The 11,974-nt window shown below is 43.5% G+C and overlaps 1 protein-coding gene across 1 annotated transcript in view; it reads left to right on the top strand.

The window, feature by feature from the left end:
- The window catches only part of CUL4A (cullin 4A), a 58,120-nt gene extending 47,805 nt beyond the window's left edge, over nucleotides 1–10,315 (top strand). The window contains exons 19-20 of the mRNA XM_010360063.2: nucleotides 6,034–6,186; nucleotides 8,737–10,315. Of these exons, the coding sequence (XP_010358365.2) occupies nucleotides 6,034–6,186; nucleotides 8,737–8,832 (249 nt within the window). The 3' untranslated portion in view covers nucleotides 8,833–10,315. The remainder of the gene's footprint in view (nucleotides 1–6,033; nucleotides 6,187–8,736) is intronic.
- Nucleotides 10,316–11,974: the final 1,659 nt, after the last annotated feature.

Genomic DNA, 11,974 nt, shown 5'->3' on the forward strand with positions numbered 1-11,974 from the left:
TATTCCTATTCACAAACAAATTGTGTGCTAAGCCAGAACTTCCCATGGTCATAGAGTTTCGAAAATTATCCACACTTTCTACGGTAATAGAATCTGATATGGTTCACTCGTGGTGGTGTGCATTCTGTGGGTCTGGATAAATGTATAATGTTATGTATCCACCATTTTAGGATCATACAGGAGTTTCATTGCCCTAAAAATTCTCTTACGTTCTGTCACTGTATCCCTGTCTCCCTCCGAGCCCCTGGCAACCCCCGACCCTGGCACCGTCACCATAGTTTTGCCCTTTCCTGAGCGCCATACAGTTGGAGTCATAGTGTGTAGCCTTTTCAGATTGGCTTCTTTTATTGCATTGAAGGTTCACCATGTCTTTTTATAGCTGGGTAACTCTTTGCTTTTGGCACTGAAGGATTCTCCATTGTCTGGATGCATCACAACTTATCCCTTCACGTACTGAAAGACATCTGGTTGCCTCCAACTTTTGGTGATGATGACTAAAGCTGCTATAAACATTTCTGTGCAGGTTTTTTTTTTTTTTTTTTTTTTTGAGACGGAGTCTTGCTCTGTGGTCCGGGCTGGAGTGCAGTGGCCGGATCTCAGCTCACTGCAAGCTCCGCCTCCCGGGTTTACGCCATTCTCCTGTCTCAGCCTCCCGAGTAGCTGGGACTACAGGCGCCCGCCACCTCGCCCGGCTAGTTTTTTGTATTTTTTAGTAGAGACGGGGTTTCACCGTGTTAGCCAGGATGGTCTTGATCTCCTGACCTCGTGATCTGCCCGTCTCGGCCTCCCAAAGTGCTGGGATTACAGGCTTGAGCCACCGCGCCCGGCCTGAGGGTGCAACTTTTATAGTGGGCAGAAGTGAGAAGGTCTGTCAGTTCCTTCTGCTGAAGATAACCACTATTGCCCTTTTTGTTTGTGGTCACAGCCTTTTTCTCTGGTGTAAGTATATGTAAACTTTTTTTTAAATGGGATCACTACGCAAGGCACAGTGGCATGCAGCCCTAGTCTCAGCTACTCCAGAGGGTCGCTTGAGCCCGGGAGTTTGAGGCCAGCCTGAGCAATGCAGTGAGACCCCCAACTCTACAAAACAAAAAACACCTAGGGTCACTATATATATGGCGCCTGTCAGGCCTCCTGTAGCCAGTTTTCGTGCTGATCACAGTCTTCTCCTGGCCAGGACTTGTTGCAGGAGCAGAGTGCTGGTTGTGTAGACCCATCAGGGCTGGCAGTGCCCTCGGCCACAGGCACTAACATTCCTCCACCCCCCCTCCTGAAAATAAGATTATGTTCAACACCCTGGCACGGACATTTCTGTGCACTTGTTAGATGGTTTCTTTAGTGTGATTATTGCTCTGGAGCTGCTGGGTAAAATAATGTGTACTTTTCTTAGTTTGACTGCTCTTTTCCAAGTTGAAGTCTGGCAGATTTCACCCGAGCATAGTGTCTGTCCCCACCTCCACCTGTCCACCCTGTTCTGAGCAGCCCAAAGATAGTTTGTTGCAGGTTTGGTTTTGATTTCTGATTTCTTTCAGCATCTTTCTATCACTCCGTAGTTTATACAAATTATATAATCTTTCTAATGCTCCATTTCTTATATTTAAAATAGACATACTACTACCTCAAGTTTTGAGAATTAAATGAATTGTTTGCCACATACCTGTAAGCACTTCATAACTGTTGATGCCAATTTTTATGCTTAGCCATTTGTATTTTTCTTTTTTTAACTGCTTTTCAAGTCATGCACATTTGTTATAGTGTTCTTTCCCTTACGGATTAGGTGGTTTTCTTTATGTATTAAGGATATTAATGCTTTGTTCCTTTTTTTTTTGGAGTTTCACTCTGTCGTCCAGGCTGGAGTGCAGTGGTACAATCTCGGCTCACTGCAACCTCCATCTCCCAGGTTCAAGCGATTCTCCTGTCTCAGCCCCTCGAGTAGCTGGGACTATAGGCGCATGCCACCACACTCAGCTAAGTTTTGTATTTTTAGTAGAGATGGGGTTTTACCGTGTTGGCCAGGCTGGTCTCGAACTCCTGACCTCAGGTGAGTCACCCATGGCCCCCCAACGTGCTGAGATTACAGGCGTGAGCCACCATGTCCAGCCTGCTTTGTCATTTTTGACAGATAATTCTGTTGTTCTTAGTGGGTTTTTTTTTCACATAACAGTTTTTAAGTTCTCAAATATAGTCTCCTTTTCTTTTATGGTTTCTGACTTCACGTGTAATGCTGTATTAGGCCATTCTTGTATTGCTGGAAGGAAATACCTGAAACTGGGTAATTTATAAAGAAGAGAAGTTGAATTGGCTCAGGGCTCGGCAGGCTGTACAGGAAGCATGGCGCCAGCATCGCCTCAGCTTCTAATGAGGCCTCAGGAAGTTTCTAATCATGGTGAAAGGTGCAAGGGGAGCAGGCGTCTCACATGACAAAAGCATGAGCAAGAACAGGGAGGGAGGTGCCCAACATATTTAAACGACCAGATCTCATCACCAAGGGGGGCGGCCCAAGCCATTCGTGGGACCTGCCCCCATGACCCAGTCACCTCCCACCAGGCCCCATCTCTAACACTGGAGACCACATTTCAGCATGAGATTTGGAGGGAACACATATTCAAAACCATATCACAGACCTAAGAGAGAAATTCCCTTAACCAGATTTTTAAAAAACATTTCTACTATGTTATTTATCTAGAAGTTTTTACATTTAAATCTTTATTTTCATGTTGCAAAAATTATTTTAGTATCTGAAAACAGTCTGATTACCCCCATCCTTTCTAAAACCAAATTTGAAATATCATCCTTGCACAAGTTATTTGAATTATCACCTTATTATGTATCAAATTCATATTCTCAATTCTCTTCTATAAATTATGTATCTATTTCATAGCCAGCCATTTGTTTTGTTTTGTTTTGTGTTTTGAGACAGTGTCGCCCAGGCTAGAGTGCAGTGGTGTGATCATAGCTCATTGCAGCCTCAACCTCTTGGGCTCAAGCGATCCTTCCACCTCAGCCTCAGGCATGTGCCACCGCGCCCAGCTAATTTTTTGTATTTTTTGTAGGGATGAGGCCTTGCCGTCTTACCCAGGCTGGTCTTGAACTCCTGGGCTCAAGCAATCCTCCTATGTTGACGCCCCACATTGCTGGGGTTACAGCCGTGAGCACCATGCCTGGCACCAGGTTCTTTTAATTAATGTAGCTACTCCTATAACTTTATTCTTCCAGTGAACTTCACAATAATCATATCATGCCTTTGCTCCCCCAAATAAGAACATTAACATTTTTAATCCGTATTGCATTAAATTAATTTGCAGAGGTTTTATCTTTATCATATTAATTCTTCTGATTCATACATATGTGTGTATATATAAATATATACAAATGTTTTCTCTTTCTCACAACTTCCTAGTTTTCTTCTGTAAGTCTTGCATATTTCTTGCTAGTCATAAGTTTTCGTTCATTCAACAACAAATAACTTATTCATCATCTGTGGTGACCCAGGTCCTCTGAAGCACTGAGAATTCATCCATTAACAATAAAGAATAAGTCTTTGTTTCTAGGAGTGTTCTGTCTTTTCCAGCAGAGAGGTAGCAGAGGATCACAGACATTGACTAACTTGTAAGAGTGGAGGAAAATGTTAGGATAGAGAAATGCAGGAGAGTCTAATTAAATACTGTCGTCGGCCGGGCGCAGTGGCTCAAGCCTGTAATCCCAGCACTTTGGGAGGCCGAGATGGGCGGATCACGAGGTCAGGAGATCGAGACTATCCTGGCTAACATGGTGAAACCCCGTCTCTGCTAAAAAATACAAAAAACTAGCCGGGCGAGGTGGCGGGCGCCTGTAGTCCCAGCTTCTCGGGAGGCTGAGGCAGGAGAATGGTGTGAACCCGGGAGGCGGCTTGCAATGAGCTGAGATCCGGCCACTGCACTCCAGCCCGGGTGACAGAGTGAGACTCCGTCTCAAAAAATAAATAAATAAATAAAAAATAAATAAATACTGTCGTCAGCGAACGCTTTCCTGAATAAGTGACTAGCTTTGCTCAGGAACTAAAAGAAGGACTCTGGCTGCAGCGTCATTGCCAAAAGGGGAAGCTGAGCCACACAGGCCTGATCAGGCAGCCACAGCCGGACCCTCTGAAGATGACTCAGACCCGTGAAGCATTTGGAAAACTACTAGAGTTTTAAGCAAGACAGTCTAATGAAATGCTGACACCTTATAAAGGGGACCTTTTTTCTTTACATTTCTGATGGTTCTTATCAGAATGTATGTATTAATGCTATTTGTCTTTGTATATTTATTTTATTTCCAGCCACTTTACAAAACTCTTTAGCTTTGAAAGTTTTTCTCTTGATTTTCTTGGATTTTCCAGCTCAGCTACAAATAATGATCGTTTTGTCTGCACCTTTTCAATATACCTCTTTAGTCTGTTCTTGTATTGCATAGTTAGAACCTCTAATGTTTTTAAGGAATAGCAGTACTGCTAAGCTTTCTAATTTTATCTCTAGTTCAGAGGATATTAACTTTTTGGGGGTCATGGATCCTGTTGAAAATGTGGTGACAGTTGGCCAGGCGCGGTGGCTCAAGCCTGTAATCCCAGCACTTTGGGAGGCCGAGGCGGGTGGATCACGAGGTCAGGAGATCGAGACCATCCTGGCTAACACGGTGAAACCCCATCTCTACTAAAAATACAAAAAAACTAGCCGGGCGAGGTTGCGGGCGCCTGTAGTCCCAGCTACTTGGGAGGCTGAGGCAGGAGAATGGCATGAACCCGGGAGGTGGAGCTTGCAGTGAGCTGAGATCCGGCCACTGCACCCCAGCCTGGGTGACAGAGCAAGACTTCGTCTAAAAAAAAAAATAAGTTGTCTCTAGTATTTGCTGTTTGTTTCTGATAACCATGTTTTATCATGTTCAGATTCTTTCCTTTTTTATTCATCCTTGTATGCTAATATTTGTTTTAAATCAAAAAATCAATTTTCAATTTTATCATGCCTTTTCAGCATCTATCAAGATGGTCATATAATCTAACCTTTCAGCTGTTACAATGCTCTCACTTATATTCACAGATTTCCTAATGTTGATCAACACTTACATTTCTGGAGTATATCCTGGTGGTCATTATGCTTTGTTGTGTTTAATGTGCTGCTAGTTTTAATCTACATCATATATAGAGTTGTTACAGCTTTCTTATAAGGAAAACAACTTTTAAAAATATTTTTCGGCCGGGCGCGGTGGCTCAAGCCTGTAATCCCAGCACTTTGGGAGGCCGAGACGGGCGGATCACGAGGTCAGGAGATCGAGACCATCCTGGCTAACACGGTGAAACCCCGTCTCTACTAAAAATACAAAAAAACTAGCCGGGCGAAGTGGCGGGCGCCTGTAGTCCCAGCTACTCGGGAGGCTGAGGCAGGAGAATGGCGTAAACCCGGGAGGCGGAGCTTGCAGTGAGCTGAGATCCGGCCACTGCACTCCAGCCCCGGCGACAGAGTGAGACTCTGCCTCAAAAAAAAAAAATATATATATATATATATATTTTTCAAGTTTTGGTTTTGGAGTTTTGCTATTCTGGGAATGTACATTTTACTAGAACAAATAAACATGCATAATAAAGTAGGATTCATCCAATGTCTGACCTTTCTTTGCATCAGAAGAACATTTCTCATCAAATTTGGTAACATTAAATCATTAATATTGAAATATAGACCAGGCGTGGTGGCTTATGCCTGTAATCCCAACACTTTGGGAGGCCAAGGTGGGCGGATCACCTGAGGTCAGGAGTTCAAAACCAGCCTGGCCAACATAGTGAAACCCTGCCTCTACAGAAATACAAAAAGTAGCCAGGCATGACAGTGGGTACCTGTAATCCCAGCTACTTGGGAGGCTGAGGCAAGAGAATCGCTTGATCCCAGGAGACGGAGGTTGCAGTGAGCCGAGATCATGCCATTGCACTCTATCTCGGGCGACTTAATGAGACTCCGTCTCAAAAAAAAAAAAATAAAGAAAATATATCTTTACACTTAACTTTTTTTTTTCTTTTTTGTACAGGTTGAGGAACAAGTTAGCACCACTGAGAGAGTGTTTCAGGATAGACAATATCAGATTGATGCTGCTATCGTCAGAATAATGAAGATGAGAAAGACTCTTGGTCATAATCTTCTAGTTTCTGAATTATATAATCAGCTGAAATTTCCAGTAAAGGTAAATGTAACATTAGCATAATTAAATTTGTAGTATTTGCTAAACACGTGACAAAGCATGTTTAATTCTCACTATGTTCAGTCATATCATTTGACCTGCATTATTCATGATCATTTGTGTATACACTGAATGTAAAAAAACTGGCAAATGTGAAGCTCTTTATTCCAGGTGTTGTTCGTCACTGCTGTAGAAATGATAGAGCCCTGAAACTGTCCTTCCCAGGGATGGTGCATGCTTGTTCATATTTTCAGGAAGGGAAGAGGTAGATGGGACATGGAAAGCCGAACACTTTTCTCATAGTAGTAGCTGTCAAGGTTACGTCACAATATTTTAAGGAAATGATAACAATAACTAATTTATTCAGCATTTACAGGCTATACCGCGTTTTCCACCACGGTAATAATAGTCCACTGTTGCTGTTGCTTATGAAAGTCAGCCCAGACCTGTCAACCCATGTTGTGTTTTCAGAACTGAGATTTACTGTCCTGCTACGTGTGAGATGCAGGATAAGCTGAGAAAGTATTATGAAATGTTTTTTACATGTATTTATCAACCCAGGAAATACTAAACTCTGATGACGCCTGGCCTGTCAGGAACTGGACCAGCCACACCTGCTTTGGAGGGAAAGTCCCCAGATTCCATGTTGTGCAGTTTGAGCCTCCCATTCCATCAAGGGAATAAAGTAGAGATGCACTAAATAGTCGAACACTAAGAGTCTGGTGGAGGTGCCACTGTCCATCAGATCAGCCACATTTGCCCCTTCCCTGCAGAGGGGAGGTGCCGTCCTCGGGGCCCTGCACAGCTCCAGAGCACCGTCAGGGAAACTGCCCCTTCCTCCCACCACTGCAAACAACCAGGCTCAGTGCAAAGCAGAAGGCGAGCAAGAGTGGAGTGTGGCCAACCAGGGCGCCCGCTCTGCTGTCATGGTTAGTTGGGTTTTCAGCCACATCTTTTTTTTTGAGACGGAGTCTTGCTGTCCCCCAGGATGGAGTGCAGTGGCGCGATCTCAGCTCACTGTAACCTCTGCCTCCCAGGTTCAAGCAATTCTCCTGCCTCAGCCTCCTGAGTAGCTGGGATTACAGGCACATGCCACCACACCTGGCTGAATTTGTATTTTTAGTAGAGAGGGGGTTTCACCATGTGGTCAGGCTGGTGTCGAACTCCTGACCTCGTGATCCGCCTGCGTCGGCTTCCCAAAGTGCTGGGAGTACAGGCATGAGCCACTATGCCAGCCTCAGCCACATCTTGTAAAATGTGTGGCTTATGGCTGAATAGAAGGTTAAGTTTGTTTGGAAAATAGAGGGTCTCCCTTGTATAGGGGGAGCCTTGCACATAAGTGCTCACACAGATTTGCTTCCTAATATAGCAGAGCTGGAGTGGCTGTTCCCTCTGGGCAGAGACGAGCTATGGCTGTGGATTCGTCTACTCAGTCACGTACTTTTAGTGCAGGAACACTTGGGATTGTAGTTTCACTTACATAGACATGGCATGCAATAACAATATAAATACATAAGAGTAAAAATACAGGCTGGGTACACTGCCTCACGTCAGTGATCCCAGCACTTTGGCAGCTGAGGCAGGTGGATTGATTGAGCCCAGGAATTTGAGACCAGCCTGGGCAACATAGACCCCTTCTCTACAAAAAATACAATTAGCCAGGCCTGGTGGTGTGCAGCCCGTGGTGCCAGCTACTGGGGAGGCTGAAGCACGAAGATTGCTTGAGTCCAGGAGGTGGAGGCTGCGGTGAGCTGAGATCGCACCACTGCACTCCAGCCTGGGCAACAAAATGAGACCCCATCTCAAAATAAATAAAATACAGTACTTGGCCGGGCACGGTGGCTCAAGCCTGTAATCCCAGCACTTTGGGAGGCCGAGACGGGCGGATCACGAGGTCAGGAGATCGAGACCATCCTGGCTAACACGGTGAAACCCCGTCTCTACTAAAAATACAAAAACTAGCCGGGCGAGGTGGCGGGCGCCTGTAGTCCCAGCTACTGGGGAGGCTGAGGCAGGAGAATGGCGTAAACCCAGGAGGCGGAGCTTGCAGTGAGATGAGATCTGGCCACTGCACTCCAGTCCGGGCGACAGAGCGAGACTCCGCCTCAAAAAAAAAAAAAAAAAATACAGTACTTAGGCAGAAGCATCCTTACAAAGGATAAAGTGCCCCAAGAAGACATGATGAGATTTTCCTTTCTAAAAACAAAAATGTGTCGTGATCGGGTCTGCCTTGCTTATGTGCTCTTACTGATGGCAGATGATGTATGTACATTTCACAAGTTTCACATTTCCCTCAGGACGCCGCGCTCTGACCATAAACTCACATGGACGCTTTTTTTTAATCAAGAGATAACGTTAACTTTGTCTTTGAAATAGGAAGTTTTATTCATTTTATAAATATGTGTGTAATTATAAATGATTTTCATATAAATATCTATTTGTATATATATTTCTGTAATTATAGTTACATACTTCATGCATATACCCCTTGTTTGTAAATGTTTGTAAATTTAATGCCACTATAATTAGGGGCGTTTCATTTTTCTTTTTTAGCCTGGAGATTTGAAAAAGAGAATTGAATCTCTGATAGACAGAGACTACATGGAGAGAGACAAAGACAATCCGAATCAGTACCACTACGTGGCCTGACGCATCTGCAGACGGTTCCCCTTCAGGAAACACTAGAATGTACCCTCAGAGCAGGAAGCACACCTGTGCCATTTCTGGGACTCTGACTGATCCAGCTGTGGACATTGGAAGGTGAAGGAAGGGAGGTGGCTCCTGGGTCATCCTTCACAAGGCTGAAGACTTCAACCGGCAGATGTATCTTTTTCCCTCCAATTTTTCCTCTAGTTCTTTTAGGCATTTAAATTGTTTCTGTTACTCTGTGCAAAATAACTTTGAGATTGGACAAGAAGATATTGCTAAAGAGAAGCTCCTTTAAAAGGTCTTGTTCTTGTGTCAAAAAGCTGAAAGTTTGGTTTGTTCTCGTGTGTGATCATGAATGCACAATGAAGAAGACCCTAGATGCTGCATTTTTTAGCTCGGAAGATTCCTTAGGTATCCCTCAAGACAGCTCGCTCAGATGACCAGCATTTAGAGGGAAAACAAGGGCCCTTCGTGGGTGAGCATGAGAAAGAGCCAGGGTTCAAAGCTGGCGAATGGATGGTGCATCTTAGCCACTGGCCTCTCTGTGTTTCCTGTATTTCCAAAAGTTATAAACTTTGATGGCTGATTTTTTGTGAGTCGGGTTTCTAAGTGAGCTCCCTGACGTTGCCAAGGCCATGGTGTCCGCCCTGCTGCGTCTGTTCGTTTCAGCTGAGTTGCTTGTGAATCTCTGTTTTAGGGTTTGGGGCTAGCGTGTTAGTGTTTCCATTCTAAGATTGAGTCTGGCAGTCCCTGTTTTTTGGCATTGGGGTAACTGCTCTTTGATTTTTTTTAATTGCAGTATTTGTATGATTGCAATAATAAAGTTTGGTTTGGTTTTTACAGTCATGTGCAGGGATGATCCTTGTTCTCTGCTGTAAACTGTAAAAAGTTTATGGAGACTTAAAGTCTTGATGTTGTGAAGCAGAGGTTATTTTGTGGAAAGATTAAAAGGATTTTGTTGGTACCTGGTTTTGTGTTGTATATATATACATGAGGTTGAACAGTGAAAGGAAAGTTCAGTAGTGATGTTAGAAGGGTAACTATGACAAAGATACTTTTGAGATAACATTTAAAAGTACTTTATATTTTACATAATAGCATGTTTCATTTTGATTAAAAGCTACCAAAGGAATTTTGATCATGGCCTAAGTGTTTAAAGCAATATTTTCTGGAATATACCGAGTTTATATAATTTGATTTTGTGCTAAATTATTAAAAGAGTCTCTTTTTGAAACATGCGGGTGGGTTTCCATATTAAAATCCTCACTCTTTAATTGTCATTTCTATCTTTGAGAATTTTCATTTATGAGTTCCATGATATGTAGTCTAAGAAAGACCAAACAGATTTCTATTTTTATTTCTTATATTTTAAGTTCGTTGTGTCTAGAGATTGTTAATATTGTAATTTAATGTAGACTTACTTTGAATAAAATTAGTTTAATTGGCCTTAAAATTACATTAATAAAACTTTGTGATATGCAAACAACACATTCTTCATAACTCTTTAGCAGCTTTGACTACTACTGCACTACAGAAGTCAGAGCAGGGAGCACCTGTCCCCTCTCAAGTGATGATTCTTTGCTGGCCACCTCTACCACAAAATACCAACGCGGCCAGGTAGTGACAAATGGGTCTTTTTTATCTGGATGATTCGTTGTGCTATGCCTTTAATTTGTTGCATTTGGGCACAGTGGCTCATGCCTGTGGTCCCAACTATGGGAGAGCAAGATGGGAGGATCGTTTGAGCCCGAGTTCTAGACCATCCTGGGCACCATAGGGAGATCCTGTTTCCATTTTAGTTTATTTATGTATTTATTTATTTTTAATTGAGGTAGAGTCTCGCTCTGTTGCCCAAGCTGGAGTGCAATAGTATAATCTCAGCTCACTGCACCCTCCACCTCCTGGGTTCAAGCAATTCTCCCACCTCACTCTCCCCAGTACCTGGGTTTAGAGGCACCTGCCATCATGCCCGGCAAATACTTGTATTTTTGTAGAGATGAGGTTTCACCATGTTGCCCAGGCTGGTCTTGAACTCCTAACCTCAGGTGATCTGCCTGCCTCAGCCTCCCAAAGTGCTGGGATTTCAGGCGTGAGCCATCGCACCCGGCTTGCCTATTTCTGTTTTATAAAAGAAAGGAAAATCTATTTATGTCTATTCTTTTATTTAGCAGTATTTAATGTTTTATTGTTTTTTTTTTTTTTTTTTTTTTGTTTTTTTTTTTGTTTTTTTTTTTTTTTTTTTGAGACGGAGTCTTGCTCTGCCGCCCAGGCTGGAGTGCAGTGGCCGGCTCTCAGCTCACTGCAAGCTCCGCCTCCCGGGTTCACGCCATTCTCCTGTCTCAGCCTCCCGAGTAGCTGGGACTACAGGCGCCCGCCTCGTCGCCCGGCTAGTTTTTTGTATTTTTTAGTAGAGACGGGGTTTCACCGTATTAGCCAGGATGGTCTCGATCTCCTGACCTCGTGATCCACCCGTCTCGGCCTCCCAAAGTGCTGGGATTACAGGCTTGAGCCACCGCGCCCGGCCGTTAATGTTTTATTGTTAAAGGTCAGGGTGGTGAAACAAGTAGTGTAGAGGAAATAATTGAAAAAGAAATGGCACTTAGACAAAAATGCTGTAAAAGTGGAAAGGAAAAGGTGAAATAATTTGCAGATTAGATGATTGCATACCCAGGTCATCTAAGAGGAGCAAATGAAAAGCTATGACTGAAGAAAGAATTCACCAAGTTAACTGTACACAAAATTAACAAAAAGTCAGTAGCTTTCCTATAAATACAGACTATAATGGAGGGTCATTTTTTATTTTTATTTAGAGACAGGGTCCTAACTGTCACCCAGACTGGAGTGCAGTGGCATCATCATGGCTCATGGCAGCCTCTACCTTCTGGGCTCAGGTGATCCTCTCCTCAGCCTCCTGAGTAGCTGGGCCTACAGGTGTACATCACCATGCCCAGATAATTTGTATTCTATTTTTTGTAGAGGCAGTGTCTTGCCATGTTGCCAAGGCTGTTCTTGTTCTCCTGGCCTCAAGCGAACCTCCTGCCTCAGCCTCCCCAAATGCTAGGATTATAGGCATGAGCCACTACACCTCACCAGAGATCATTTTTTTCAATAGCAACCCCAAAAAAGGTAAAATACCTAGTAA

This window comes from Rhinopithecus roxellana, chromosome 18 (assembly GCF_007565055.1).
Source record: "Rhinopithecus roxellana isolate Shanxi Qingling chromosome 18, ASM756505v1, whole genome shotgun sequence".
Classification (NCBI taxonomy): Eukaryota; Metazoa; Chordata; class Mammalia; order Primates; family Cercopithecidae; genus Rhinopithecus; species Rhinopithecus roxellana.